At 47.6% G+C, this 15,000-nt stretch overlaps 1 protein-coding gene across 1 annotated transcript in view; it reads left to right on the top strand.

Annotated features, from left to right (window-relative positions):
• nr5a2 (nuclear receptor subfamily 5, group A, member 2) overlaps positions 1-15,000 on the top strand; it is a 75,662-nt gene that overhangs the window by 29,607 nt on the left and 31,055 nt on the right. The window contains exons 5-6 of the mRNA XM_079505788.1: positions 3,942-4,061; positions 12,050-12,197. Of these exons, the coding sequence (XP_079361914.1) occupies positions 3,942-4,061; positions 12,050-12,197 (268 nt within the window). The remainder of the gene's footprint in view (positions 1-3,941; positions 4,062-12,049; positions 12,198-15,000) is intronic.

Raw genomic sequence — 15,000 nt, forward strand, 5'->3', positions numbered from 1 at the left:
TGTCTGGGTGGTGGGGTGGCGCTGCATGCATGCTGCACCTGTCCTGTCTGGGTGGAGGTTGCGCTGCATGATGCTGCACTGTCCTGTCTGGGTGGAGGTTGCGCTGCATGCATGCTGCACCTGTCCTGTCTGGGTGGTGGTGGCGCTGCATGCATGCTGCACCTGTCCTGTCTGGGTGGTGGTGGCGTGCTGCATGCATGCTGCACCTGTCCTGTCTGGGTGGTGGTGGCGGGAGGTTGTGCTGCATGCATGCTGCACCTGTCCTGTCTGGGTGGGTGGTGGCGCTGCATGCATGCTGCACCTGTCCTGTCTGGGGTGGGGTGGCGCTGCATGCATGCTGTGCACCTGTCCTGTCTGGGTGGTGGTGGCGCTGCATGCATGCTGCACCTGTCCTGTCTGGGTGGAGGTGGCGCTGCATGCATGCTGCACCTGTCCTGTCTGGGTGGAGGTGGCGCTGCATGCATGCTGCACCTGTCCTGTCTGGGTGGAGGTGGCGCTGCATGCATGCTGCACCTGTCCTGTCTGGGTGGAGGTTGCGCTGCATGCATGCTGCACCTGTCCTGTCTGGGTGGTGGTTGCGCTGCATGCATGCTGCACCTGTCCTGTCTGGGTGGTGGTGGCGTGCGCACACACACCATCGATTCACATTCTTCAACTCCAAATTCGTATTGACGTTTCGCGGCGTTTCATCAGCGTCACACTGTCAAGTCCACAGTGGTGGTTCTCACACAGTGATATATATATATACACAGGGGAAAAAACGCTATCCCACACTATCCTGGAACAGACACATCGTCAGTCCAAATGACACGGCAAAGAACATGTTTGTTGATGACACAAAAAGAAAAAACGCTAGAGAGAGAAGCTCTTTTTCCTCATACCTTCTCCCCCGTCAATGCGGCCTTTCTGTGTGCATCTGGCCGCGAGCTGTAATGATTAACAGCATGCAGCGATGGTAAGCGACCGGCGGGTTACAATGGGGGCGGTTGTTGGCGGTGGGTGGGTGGCTGGGTGACGGTGGAGAGACGCGGGGCGCACAGGGGCCTTCTCACGTCACGTTCCCAAGTTCACCTACAGTAGCTGCGCCATCGCTGGATCCCTGGGATCCCAGCGGATGGCTGGCTGGCACTCGGCCCGCGGCAACTACAGAGAGAGAGAGAGAAAGAAAGAAAGAAAGAAGACAGAAAGAAAACCCAAGCAACTTAATCATCGGAAGGAGTCGAATCGCTCAAACGCTGCTGGCAGCAGACTAACTGATAAAGCTTGTTAGGCTGTCAGCGCAGGCACGTATCCATGTGTGACAGAGTGTGTGGAGGTTCACATGAGAAAGGTTTGGTGTTTGGGATGTGTGTGTGCGTGTGTGCGAGTGCGTGTGCGAGTGAGCGTGTGTGTGTGGTGGGAGGGAGTTTTTTTTAGCTTGACAAACTGCACTTGCAGTACGGCGATCAATCAGCGGTGATTGACCCATGTGTGTTTGCTTTACACCGCAAGCAGCTTTCTCTGCTGAAATACTTTGTTGGCCAATATGTCCCCCAGCCCGTCTAGAATGTCCCTCTACACCCAAAATGTCTTCCTCGAAAGATAAAAGAGATTTTGGGCACATTGCGACACATTGAAATTGTCGTTCACAGTAACAGTCTTTGTATTGAGCTGTGCTTTCAGGTGAAATGTACCCATACTGTTAATAAATACTTCAATCAATCAAGCATTGTAGCCTAACACACAGCTTGTAGATTGGCTTTTTTCACCGAATGTTTAGGGATGATACGGTTCTCGAGGTTTAAACAAGATAATTCTGATTTTGGATTGATTCTTCTTCCAATTCAGGTTTTCCTCAGATGACTTGTATCAAAAATGTTTCACTACAGCAAAAAAAAAAAAGTATCATCAAAGGGATTGTGTCCCCAAGGTTTGGTTTCAAAACTCACGGCCAGGATCGTCCTTGTGTTTGATCATAATAGTGTCACTGTTTCCTGTTGTCTGCGGTGTACTTCGGTTTTACTTTACACTTGTGTTCCATTTATTTTAGCAGCGTTGTTTCCTGTTGTCCTGCAGTTCCCTGTGTTAATTGTCTCACCTATCCTGTGAGTAGTCTTTTGTGTCACCTGTGTCCCGTTTGTCCCAGCCAATCCCTGTCTTCATTATCACTATAGTTCACCTGTGTCTAGTTGTTTCCTACATGTTGTCACTGAGTGATTCTCAGTTTGTAGGTATGAGTGTTTTGCTTTGTGTCTTCTGTAAAAGGTCTCACCGTTATAGAGCGTCGCAGTCCCGCCTCCTACCCTGGACCAGGAAATGTAACCCAATGCATTATTCTCATAGACATTTCTTAAAGTATTTATTTAAAGACGGTTACGCCGCGGACAAAGCCAACTCGAGTCGTGACAACTCATGACAACACAAACAATATTTTGGACCAAACAAATAATTAGAAAGAAGAAAAAAACGGCAGGTTACAACACTTTTGTTGTTATTTTTCTTCTTTGTAATTATTTGTTTGATCCAAAATATTGTTTGTGTTGTCATGAGTTGTCACGACTCGAGTTGGCTTTGTCCGCGGCGTAACCGTCTCTAAATAAATACTTTAAGAAATGTCTATGAGAATAATGCATTGGGTTTCATTTCCTGGTCCAGGGTAGGAGGCGGGACTGCGACGCTCTATTGTTCTGGCCTGGCCCATGCTGATTGGGAAAACTTTAACATTTGGACTTTTGATTTGAAATGCTCGTCCTTGCTTGTCCTACATTAATTTTGGGTCCTATGCTCTGCACGTATATATATATATACCCCATGACACACTCTACGGAATACAACACATTTATTTTAAAATGGACCGCTTTCTAACGGTGGCTCCATGTTGTGTTGTATAATAACGGTGGTTCTCAAAGCCCGGGACCCTCGGCATTCCATGAAGGGTTCCAAATAGACACTTATATACAGATGTGTAACTCTGAGAGTGTGCACATGGAACCAGATCTCTTTGGTTTGAACACTCTCAGTTGTGAAATTAAAAGGTTTAAGAACCACCGTACAACGATAGGCTATACTAAAAATGACAAGTGCAGTTATAATATGAAGTATATTGTGTGTCTCCTGTCAGGTGGACGACCAGATACAGTTATAATATGAAGTATATTGTGTGTCTCCTGTCAAGTGGACGACCAGATACAGTTATAATATGAAGTATATTGTGTGTCTCCTGTCAGGTGGACGACCAGATACAGTTATAATATGAAGTGTATTGTGTGTCTCCTGTAAGGTGGACGACCAGATACAGTTATAATATGAAGTGTATTGTGTGTCTCCTGTAAGGTGGACGACCAGATACAGTTATAATATGAAGTATTGTGTGTCTCCTGTCAGGTAGACGACCAGATACAGTTATAATATGAAGTGTATTGTGTGTCTCCTGTAAGGTAGACGACCAGATACAGTTATAATATGAAGTATTGTGTGTCTCCTGTCAGGTAGATGACCAGATACAGTTTTAATATGAAGTATATTGTGTGTCTCCTGTCAGGTGGACGACCAGATGAAGTTATAATATGAAGTATATTGTGTGTCTCCTGTCAGGTGGACGACCAGATACAGTTTTAATATGAAGTATTGTGTGTCTCCTGTCCGATGGACGACCAGATACAGTTATAATATGAAGTGTTGTGTGTCTCCTGTCAGGTAGACGACCAGATACAGTTATAATATGAAGTATATTGTGTGTCTCCTGTCAGGTAGACGACCAGATACAGTTATAATATGAAGTATATTGTGTGTCTCCTGTCAGGTAGACGACCAGATACAGTTATAATAATATGAAGTATATTGTGTGTCTCCTGTCAGGTAGACGACCAGATACAGTTATAATATGAAGTATATTGTGTGTCTCCTGTCAGGTGGACGACCAGATACAGTTATAATATGAAGTATTGTGTGTCTCCTGTCAGGTGGACGACCAGATGAAGCTCCTGCAGAACTGCTGGAGCGAGCTGCTCATCCTGGACCACATCTTCAGACAGGTGATGCACGCCAAGGAGGGCTCCATCCTATTGGTCACCGGCCAGCAGGTGAGTGACTCCGCCCCACCTCGCCACCGCCCCACGGATCACCTCTCTCCACCTCTCAAAGCTCTTAGACAGACAGACAGACAGACAGACAGACAGACAGACAGACAGACAGACAGACAGACAGACAGAGGGCCCGTCATTCACTGCTCGGTGTCCACAGTTCAACAACTCGTGCCTTTGAAAGCTCACATCGATCAGTGTGTGTGTGTGTGTGTGTGTGTGTGTGTGTGTGTGTGTGTGTGTGTGTGTGTGTGTGTGTGTGTGTGTGTGTGTGTGTGTGTGTGTGTGTGTCATCTCGGAGTCATTGGCCCATTAAAAATACATTAGGTTTATAGGGTATACCAGGTAATGTGGCCAGAATAATCAATTATGCATTCATTATTTCCACCTTTTCCCCTTCTCTCTTGGTGCATGTGGCGCACACTGCAGGACTTCAATGGTAGAGAGATGAAGCATTCAGTTTAAGTCATGTAGAGGAGGAGGGCAAAAAGACAGGACGGAGTGTGTGTGTGTGTGTGTGTGTGTGTGTGTGTGTGTGTGTGTGTGTGTGTGTGTGTGTGTGTGTGTGTGTGTGTGTGTGTGTGTGTGTGTGTGTGTGTGTGTGTGTGTGTGTGTGTGTGTGTGTGTGTGTGTGTGTGTGTGTGTGTGTGTGTGTGTGTGTGTGTGTGTGTGTGTGGCCGGAGGGTGGTGAGGGGCCGACGCCTCGGGGCCTGCTGAGGAGAGCTCAATGTGTGTCAGGATACGCCAGTCTGTTTCTGTCTCACACACACACACACACACACACACACACACACACACACACACACACACACACACCCAAGGAGTAAATACGTATTCATGCTTTTAATGTCTTTTACACTCATCGGCAAGAAGATGTCATGCACTTTTAAACACACACACGCGCGCATGCACGCACACACGAGCAGCAGCTCCTGTATGAATATGTGTGTAAACAGCAGCGAGGCTGTCAGCTAGACGAGCTAGTGGTTAATTATTGATCGGCTGGGTCTCCAAATCAGCGCGCTTCCAACAAACATGTTCTGAAACAATACATGCAGCCCTGCATTCTGAAGTGAGACGAGGCTCTCCGGAGTAGGTGTGTGTGTGTGTGTGTGTGAGGGAGAGAGAGAGCTTTCGTTGTTTGCCGGGAGGTCCTAATTTACTTGATTAACACAGAGCAGTGTTTAATGCCACACTACAGTATGTAACTTTAGTGAATTGATGACCAATCTGTATGGTTGATTGGTTGGCTGATTGATCCCCTTATGCAGAATAAACTCTGACAACGACTTGCACTCAAACAGTCTTTACTTAGACTCAGGTGAACCCTCTCAGGGCAATATAACATAAACTTACAATATCAGGAAACTTGCAACACACAGGGAAACACAGCATTATAATCGAGCAACCTAACCAGCTTAGAACCACAGGTGGAAACAGTCTCACAATCAGCCAGGGGAAGGGAGACAACAAAGGGGTAAAGTCAGGGAGACGACCCAGGCATGGAACACTCAGGGCAAGAATGTGACACCCTTGCATGTGAGCTTGCAGATCAGAAGTTGACCGGAGTCAACCAGGGGTCTATACTCTATAGACAAATTCACAGAGGGGTGCCCTGGGCACGGCCATTACTGAGGGGTAATCCATGGAGCAGGTGCTCCGTAGGCCAGGTGTTGCTAATCAGTGCTGCTGCGCTTAATGGTACACCTCAGTAATGGCCTCACCCAGGCAAGCCTCTGTGAATTTGTCTATACTAAGCCCCCTCCTTTTTTGAGCGCCTCCAATGCATGGCTTTTCCGAAATGTACTAGAACAAAATGCACCGTCCATTAGCAGTACGACTGTCCACTGAAGGATTGAGAGAGAGGGAGAGAGAGAGAGAGAGAGAGAGACGGAGAGGGAGAGCCAAGGAGGAATCAGGGCTTTGGGATTATCTGAGTGGTGTTTGACATCGAGCACGCATGCGCACACACACACACACACACACACACACACACACACACACACACACACACACACACACACACACACACACACACACACACACACACACACACACACACACACACACACACACACACACATTGCCTCCAGACATCTCACCTCTTCTGTCCTCTCTTCCCACGCCCAGTGCTTAGTGGCAGGGCCCCCGCTGTGCACGCACGCACGCACGCACGCACGCATACAGACACACACACACACTCACACACTCACACACACACACACACACACACACACACACACACACACACACACACACACACACACAGCAGTACACTGTGCTACTCCGTGTTTGATTAGCACTGCGTGGCTGTGAGGCGCGATGGCCTCAGTAGGGAAAAGAGAAGAGAGGAGAGGAACGTGGTGGAGGAGAGGAGAGAAGAGGTGGTGCGAGGAGGAGGAGGAGTCAGGGGAGGTGTAGAACCGTGGTCTCGTTTGCATGTTTTGGGTAATGAACAGCTGCTGTTAGAAGGGGCGGTCGAGGCGAGAGAGAGAGAGAGAGAGAGAGAGAGAGAGAGAGAGAGAGAGGAGAGAGAGAGGGAGAGGGAGAGGGAGGGAGAGGGGGAGGGAGAGAGAGAGAGAGAGAGAGAGCGAGAGAGAGGGAGGGAGAGGGAGGGAGAGGGGGAGGGAGAGAGAGAGAGAGAGAGAGAGAGAGAGAGAGAGAGGGAGAGGGAGGGAGAGGGGGAGGGAGAGAGAGAGAGAGAGAGAGAGAGCGAGAGAGAGGGAGGGAGAGGGAGAGAGAGAAGGGGAGTCTCTCAAACAGTTCATTATCTCCTATTATTGTGGTGTTGGCCAGGGGTGACAGCACTACTGTAACTGCAAAGACACAAGCGCGCACACACACCTACACAAAACTAATTTAGGGCAATGTGCATGCATGGGCACATACGTGCACACATATGCAAATATATTCACTAGCTTCTCTCTCTCTCTCTCTCTCTCTCTCTCTCTCTCTCTCTCTCTCTCAGACATGTTCTGCATGTGCTGAGATGCATATAGGTCCTTTCAAACGGGCAGTGATTTAACGCGACTATAGTTTATTTTCAATGAGACCTGCGGGTTTTTTTTGAGTGGTGTAAACCACTCCTACAACTGGCTTTTTGAGTGGTGTAAACCACTCCTACAACTGGCTTTTGTGTTGAGTGGTGTAAACCACTCCTACAACTGGCTTTTGTGTTTGAGTGGTGTAAACCACTCCTACAACTGGCTTTTGTGTGCATAAAAAAATGAGCATGGTTGCTATGTTCAAAATAATTTCTGACGTAATTAAATCACACCCGGGTGAACTGGATGACCGTAGCAACCGTGGTCATTTTCTCTGCGCAAAAACAGCCAGTTGTGAAATCACATCCAGGTGTGATACATACATTTATCAAAAATGATAGCTTTTTTTACTTAACATATTTTGTGTGATTTCATTACGTCAGACATTACGTCAGACCACAGCTGATCATGCTATATAAAACCATACACCACTCAGTTCACACGGGTGTGATTTTTTTCTGTACGCGCGGAGAAGTCGAGGGGCAACAACGCAAGCGTATTTACGTGGGCGCGGTCCCGTGAAACTGTCACGCGCGTGCTCGTTTCGTGCACACGCCCGCGACTCACCAGACCTGGATTCTGTTTAGTTTTTTTGTTTTACGCTTGCGTTGTCGCGTCCCTCATGAGCAGACCTGGAGCAGAGCTGTCGTTGATCCAGGCCACAACGTCTGCGTTTAAAAGGACCTTAAGACTGAAGTTCAATCCCCACATCATGCCAGCATGTTCAGTGACATCATGGATATCGTCTCCATTACTCTCTGTTACTTTACAAACATATCCAAAGTAGCAGATCTAAAAAAGCTCAAAATGTGTCCCTTTGTGCATCCAAGCTTGCAGATCATGCTATACATGTTATGCTATTGTGTGACGTAACGTTACATGTAGTGTGATTAAGCAGGGCGTTAATTTACGAGAAAACACATTTCTACAACGATTTCTACACAGGACAAATTACTTCAAGGCAAAATGTTGCGTTCAAGTTCAGGAGTGTTCAGGAAAAAGGCAATTCTCCTGAATGTTTGCCCACACTATGGCATGGAAAGAGGGATGCATTTGCATTCTTTTCACCACAATAGTAAATTCTGCATTCATGGTCTGGAGAGGGCAGTTGTTTTACAGACGAGTAAAAGGGCAGGAGCTGATATGAAGCCCCCCTTTGATGTCTATGTTTGCACCTGCCTGTCTGTGGTTCAGAGGTATGTAAATGGTGAGGTGTCCGTGTGCCACTGCCAGCCCCTCTGGGCTCCATTATGTGTTCACTTCATGCCTCTCGTTGCGTGACAATTCAAAACACTGGAAGCCGCTCGCTGTCTGACCAGGCCCCAGTGCACCATGGGGGATTAGCCCAGTAATGTGGCGACACACGACACCCGGGGTGGCTATAGCTATATAGGCTTTAGTTTTAGACACACATGTTGCGAGTCCAAGGCATATATACGCATGCATGCGAATGCCCGCGCGCGTGCGCACGCACCAGCTTCGCGCACACTCCGTTTCTTCACTTCTGTCCTCGTCTTGTAAATTCTGTAAAATAACCACCAACTATTAGAACTGGGATCACACCAAAGCACCCACGCAATCCGTCCATCCTAACTAGAAATTCATAGTCGTCTGAAATAAGCAAATCTTTTCAGAGAAATAAACTTCCACTGGAAGGGTTCTTTTATTTCCAGTGCAGCAGCATCTTGACAGGGGAAAACTCTTCTCTCTTTCGGTATTTTTTCTTCTTTTTTAAAGAAAACTAAGGATTTAAAAAGAGGAATGTGTGGATTGTTAGCTCCAGTGTAGCCGTGGCCTGCTAAACTTTCCAGTTGTCCTGCCCATGCTATGCTGTCATTTATGCGGTCCGCTGTCCTTCTCAAAGCGGCCTTGACAAGATCTATGAAATACCAGCGGGTTTAATTTAAAAGCTGTCATTCCGCTTCTGTCCGTCTCTTTCTATCCTGCTCCCGTGGCCTCTAACATCAGCTAACAGCGCAAGCGTGTTTTATAGATTTGTTCTCTTTTTGTCTCTCTTTTTGTTCTGCTTCCTGTCATGGGATCAAAAGCACAATGTGGCCTTTTTTTATGTCGGCATATTATACCCAAAATGACAACGTTTGGACAGAATTGAATGAATGAATGAATGAATGAGTGAATGAATGAATGAATAAGCAAGGTCTCCTCATGATGGCCGCGGGATTTATTCATGTATACATATAGCCTTTCTCTCCCGAATTTAAGGGATTATAAAGTGCTATTGATTGATTGTTCGGCCTACGTGGGTCTTCTACACAGTCCTATGACATTGTGTGTGTGTGTGTGCGTGTGCGTGTGCGTGTGCGTGTGCGTGTGCGTGTGCGTGTGCGTGCGCGTGCGCGTGCGTGTGCGTGTGTGTGTGTGTGTGTGTGTGTGTGTGTGTTTTAACATTAGACTATGGAGGTTAGAACACTATAGGCACTGTCATCAGGAAGTCCAATCCTTCAGCCAAGTTATTTCATGCACAGTTGGTTTTATGTAAATTGATTGACACCTCGATGGTGGAGTTAGTCGGCGGCAGGCAGATTGACAGGCAGGCAGACAGACAGGCAGACAGGCAGTCAGACAGTCAGACAGGCAGGCAGGCAGGCAGGCAGGCAGGCAGGCAGGCAGGCAGGCAGGCAGGCAGGCAGGCAGGCAGGCAGGCAGGCCGGCAGGCAGGCAGGCAGGCATATACGGTACATATATGTTTTATTTGTCTGGGCATGATTTATATATTTTCGCTAAATATGTTGTGGTGTGCAACTTAAACATGTACAGCTGCTCTCACATATGTTTTACTCAATAGGTATATATTCTGTCTGTCTGTCTGTCTGTCTGTCTGTCTGTCTGTCACAATATAGGTAGACAGATAGGTAAAGAAAAGAGATGAAAAATGTGACAATAGACAATAAATTCCATGTGAAAGGTATTATTTTAATTGCAAATTGGACTGTGTCGTGCGTGCGTGCGTGCGTGCGTGCGTATGGGGAGGGGTGCTGACCCGTCCTCCCTTCCCTCCCAGAGCTTTGAGTCAGCCCTCATGTGCTCAGAAAGCACTGGTGCAGTCAATTATGCTAATGAATTGTCAATAAATATTAAACTTTAATGCGGTCCTGCTTACTGCCTGTGAGTGGCAGCTAAGGACTTCACCGCCTGCTGACAAATGTGCTGCCGCTGCACATAATAACATGTGAAACCTCCTATCTCCATATTTTAACCTTTTCATTTTATTTACAAAGCATCAAAAGGGCACAGCGTGTTGAGCTCACATAGATCTTCTACTTTTGCTGTTTCCACCCGTCTGAGACCATATGCACCTGGAAACAGGAGCGAGCCATGGAACAGATAGAGAGAGAGAGAGAGAGAGAGAGAGAGAGAGACAGAGAGAGAGAGAGAGAGAGAGAGAGAGACAGAGAGAGACAGAGAGAGAGAGAGAGAGAGAGAGAGAGAGAGAGAGAGAGAGAGAGAGAGAGAGACAGAGAGAGAGAGAGAGAGAGAGAGAGAGAGAGACAGAGAGAGAGAGAGAGAGAGAGAGGGATGAAGAGAAAGAATGAGAGGAAGATAGAAAAAGGAGAGCAGGGAGGGGAGGGGGAGCACTGCGAGCAAAGATTGAAACATGGAGGCGTTCTGGCTGTGGGGCTGAGGAAGAGAGGGATGTAGAAGAGAGAGAGGTTTGGGCTTGAAGGAAGTGGTCTGAGGGACGCACACGCAGTTTAGACACACCAACGGACCGCCATGCGGAAACAGCGGTCAGACGTGCGGTGGAACATGCGTTGCTCCCGTGCTTGCGGTTAGGGTTAGGTTAGGGTTTGAGGTAGGGCTTTAAACCCATTTTGGGGGGGAACCCCTTTTGGTGTTTTAAGCGTTACGTTATACTTTAGCTATTGAAAAATAGCAGCTCTACAAGCTCGTAGCGCGGCACTCGGTGGCGCGCTATGAGCTATTTTTTGAAATATCATGAAAATGTGCCTTTTTTGAGAACCACTGATACAGAAACATAAGGTTTTTCAGAAAACTCTCAGAATTTAGAAGACATTTTTAAAATTTCGACGTCAGGCCTAAATGGGTTGAGCAACTAGTCGACTATTCAACTAGACGACTAGTAAATCCACTAGTCGACCTTGTTGACTAGTTGATAAGAAAAAAACTAACAAGATCAGGGCCTCAAGATCAGCTAGATAATAATTATAGTCACCAATGTACACAGTTTTTAAATGTACAACTATTATTAAAAAGGTAGGTAGGTAGGCCTAGTTAACCCTGATCGCCCAGGACGATCTTAATAGTAACTTTTAATTAGTAACACCCAGCGCCCAGGACGAAGTTTTATCAAAAACTCAGAGGTTATTGATATCAAGGGAGAGGAGAGGAGAGGAGAGGAGAGGAGAGGAGAGGAGAGGAGAGGAGAGGAGAGGAGAGGAGAGGAGAGGAGAGGAGAGGAGAGGAGATAGAGACAGATAGATTCCGTATAGACGAGAGTCCCGTCAGTACAGCTGTGTGTATCGACAGAGCAGTCAGATCTGCCAGCTGCACTTAAGCCTGATCCACATGCAGTCTGGTTGGCTAAACGTAGCCCGTCTTGTTGTCATACAGCCGTGCATGGCAGGGCTGTGATAGACACAAGTCTGCCGTCCACACCATGTGAGACTACACATCTTCACACAGACAGACAGACAGACAGACAGACAGACAGACAGACAGACAGGCAGACAGACAGACACTGGTTCCCATTTCATGAGCTTGACACAAACAAGTTAAAATATGGAGATAGAGGTTTATGCCTGGCAGCAACGAAATATAATTTGAGTGTCTCCTGCCGTGTATACCTCCACAACTGCTCAATTCATTGATCTCTCTCTCTCTCTCTCTCTCTCTCTCTCTCTCTCTCTCTCTCCCCCTCTCTCTCTCTCTCTTTCTCTCCCTCCCTCTCTCTCTCTCTCCCAGGTGGACTATGCAGTGATCGCGTCGCAGGCGGGGGCGACCCTCAACAATCTGCTAGGCCACGCCCAGGAGCTGGTGTGCAAGCTGCGCTCGTTACAGCTGGACCAGCGCGAGTTCGTCTGCCTCAAGTTCCTGGTCCTCTTCAGCCAGGGTGAGTGACCTGTACCGACAGGAGAGAGACAAGAGAGCGAGAGAGAGAGAGAGAGAGACACAGAGAGAGAGAGAGAGATACAGAGACAGAGAACTAATGCATGGGAGACGAGGAGGAAGCGAGGGGAGGTTTAGGAGTGACGCAGTGTTCATTTTGTCTATACTTAGTTGAAAGGGGGCATGGTGGCTGTCGCCTCACAACTAGAAGGCCCAGGTTCGATTCCCACTGGTGGCGTATGTTCTCTCCTCCGCGTCATTAGTGCCCAAAAGGGCCTTTCTGTGTGGAGTTTGCATGTTCTCCCCGTGTCCCCTATAGGGTAGGTATACCCTGTACCCTCACAAAAAACATGCAGTAATCCAGGTCTCTATACCGCCTCCCACTGGTCAGCCGGGTTGCCCGATGGAGGGGAAGGGAACTGGTTGGAAGAGAGAGAGCGAAAGAGAAAGAGAGGGGTTTAGGAAAGAGAGAGAGAGAGAGAGAGGTTTAGGAAAGCTGGGCAAATGGAGTACACAAACGATGAGCTGAGGGACAGAACAAGAGAGGAGAGTTGGTGTGTGTGTGTGTGTGTGTGTGTGTGTGTGTGTGTGTGTGTGTGTGTGTGTGTGTGAGAGAGGGAGAGAATCCCATTGCAATTTGCCATCTCTGTTCTAATGAGTCTACAACACACTGCCTCTGATACACACAGGCACGCACGCACACACCTGTGTGTGTGCACATGTTCATTTGTGAACAAAGAACGGGAGACTAATGAAATGCGAGATGGACAAGCGGCCTTGCTCGTCCGCACACACATGCAGATCTACAGGCAGAGATGCATGCGTGCGTGCGTGCGTGCGTGCGTGTGTACCCAGGGTGTAAATAATTTGGCTGAAACATCATCCATAATGAAAGGCTCACCGGGGGGATATGTATCGCCCCCGGCGTTGCCTGTTCTCCAGCGTTGCCCGGGCCTCCCGATCTCTCTCTCTCTCACAGAACCAACAAACCACCCGTACACATTAACACCTGATGTGATTAATATCACTACGTGTGTGTGTGTGTGTTTGTGTGTGTGTGTGTGTGTGTGTGTGTGTGTGTGTGTGTGTGTGTGTGTGTGTGTGTGTGTGTGTGTGTGTGTGTGTGCATGTGCGTGTGTGCGCGCAAGTGTGTGTGTGTGTGTGTGTGTGTGTGTGTGTGTGTGTGTGTGTGTGTGTGCGTGCGTGCGCGAGTGTTCATGCGTGTTTCATAGCGAGAAAGTAAAGATGTGTATACGATTTCATATGTGCATGTCTTTTCGTGTGCGTGTGCCTGTGATAAATCAGATATGTTCTCACAAGTGTGGGCATGTGCGTGCGTGTGTGCGTGCGTGCGTACGTGCAATCTGAATGTTTCCGACACCAGCAGAGCCAATTAATAAGCATTTAACCAAACGAGGCATGAAAGTGCAGCACTCCATTCTCCATTAGTCCTGTTAGTACCGGCCACGCCCGCTCATTACATATTGCTACAGCGCTAATGCTAACCAGTGTGCGTGCATGCATGCATGCATGCGTGCGTGCGTGCGCATGTTTCCGCAATTCTTTGGTTCTGGACTTGGAACAGGGTTTAGGGAAACAGGACAAACACAAGTCTTGATAGGTTTTAGGATTGTCCCGATCGGATCGGAAGATCGGAAAACTGGGCCGATCGGGTGCCAAAAATCGGAACATCCCTAGTATCAATATTATATCCATATCATGATGGAAATTGTCTGTGATTTGGGATATTGTAATATTGTGATATGGCATAAACGTGTTCTATAAAATATAAATATCGGATCGGGGAAAATCGGTGTCGGCAGATGCTCAAAATCAAAAGATCGGAATCGGATCGGGAGCAAAAAAACGGCATCGGGACATCCCTAATATGTCTCAGAGGGTCTCCTCGACCCTCTCTCCATTCTAACGTCAGAAATGCCGTGGTGGAAAAAAGTACTCAATTGTTTTACTTAAGTATAAGTATCAATACTGCGATCTATAACTATAGTCCGTTACAAGTAAAAGTCCGGAATTCAAAATGTACTTGAGTAAAAGTACAAAAGTTATTGGTATCAACATGTACTTAAAATACCAAAAGTAGAAAGTTCTCACTATATGCAGAATGTCCTATTTCAAGTTTTCAAATTGTGAGCTCTCTCTCTCTCTCTCTCTCTCTCTCTCTCTCTCTCTCTCTCTCTCTCTCATCAGTCACTGCTGGGGATCTTTGTAAAGCTAGTGTAAAGACAGGGGATAGATGTCAGTCCACCCAAGAGGCGGCAGTAGTCTTAATTACTTATACTGCTACTGCCGCTGTGTGTGTGTGTATATCTGTGTATGTGTGTGTGTGTGTGTGTGTGTGCGTGCGTGCGTGCGTGCGTGCGTGCGTGCGTGCGTGCGTGCGTGCGTGCGTGCATTTGCGTATGGGTCTTTACACTGCGTTAAGGGGACCCCAACTCACTCTAGGAGAAGCCTGTACTTGTGACAGCAACCGATGTCGAGGAAATGACACAAACTAGGAATGTTTTGTGTTTAATTCATTCCTGCTTTGTTCAATAGCACTCTCATTTTGGAACGTTTACATTGTCAATTACGCGCCAGGTGGAGTCCCACAGGGCCGTGCGGCGTGGCCCGGGCCGTGACACCATTTCAAACATTTGCTCACCCAGCGTCATGAGAAAATATACCGTCTTTCCTTCACTCACATAAAAAAAAAACTCCCACTAGCATACATCTTTGGGGGTGTATACCATACCATATGGAGCGACCGCAACCAAACAAGAGGTGCGTCGTCCGTGGGACCGCAGCGG

The sequence above is a fragment of the Electrona antarctica genome (assembly GCF_951216825.1).
Source record: "Electrona antarctica genome assembly, chromosome: 7".
NCBI lineage: Eukaryota > Metazoa > Chordata > Actinopteri > Myctophiformes > Myctophidae > Electrona > Electrona antarctica.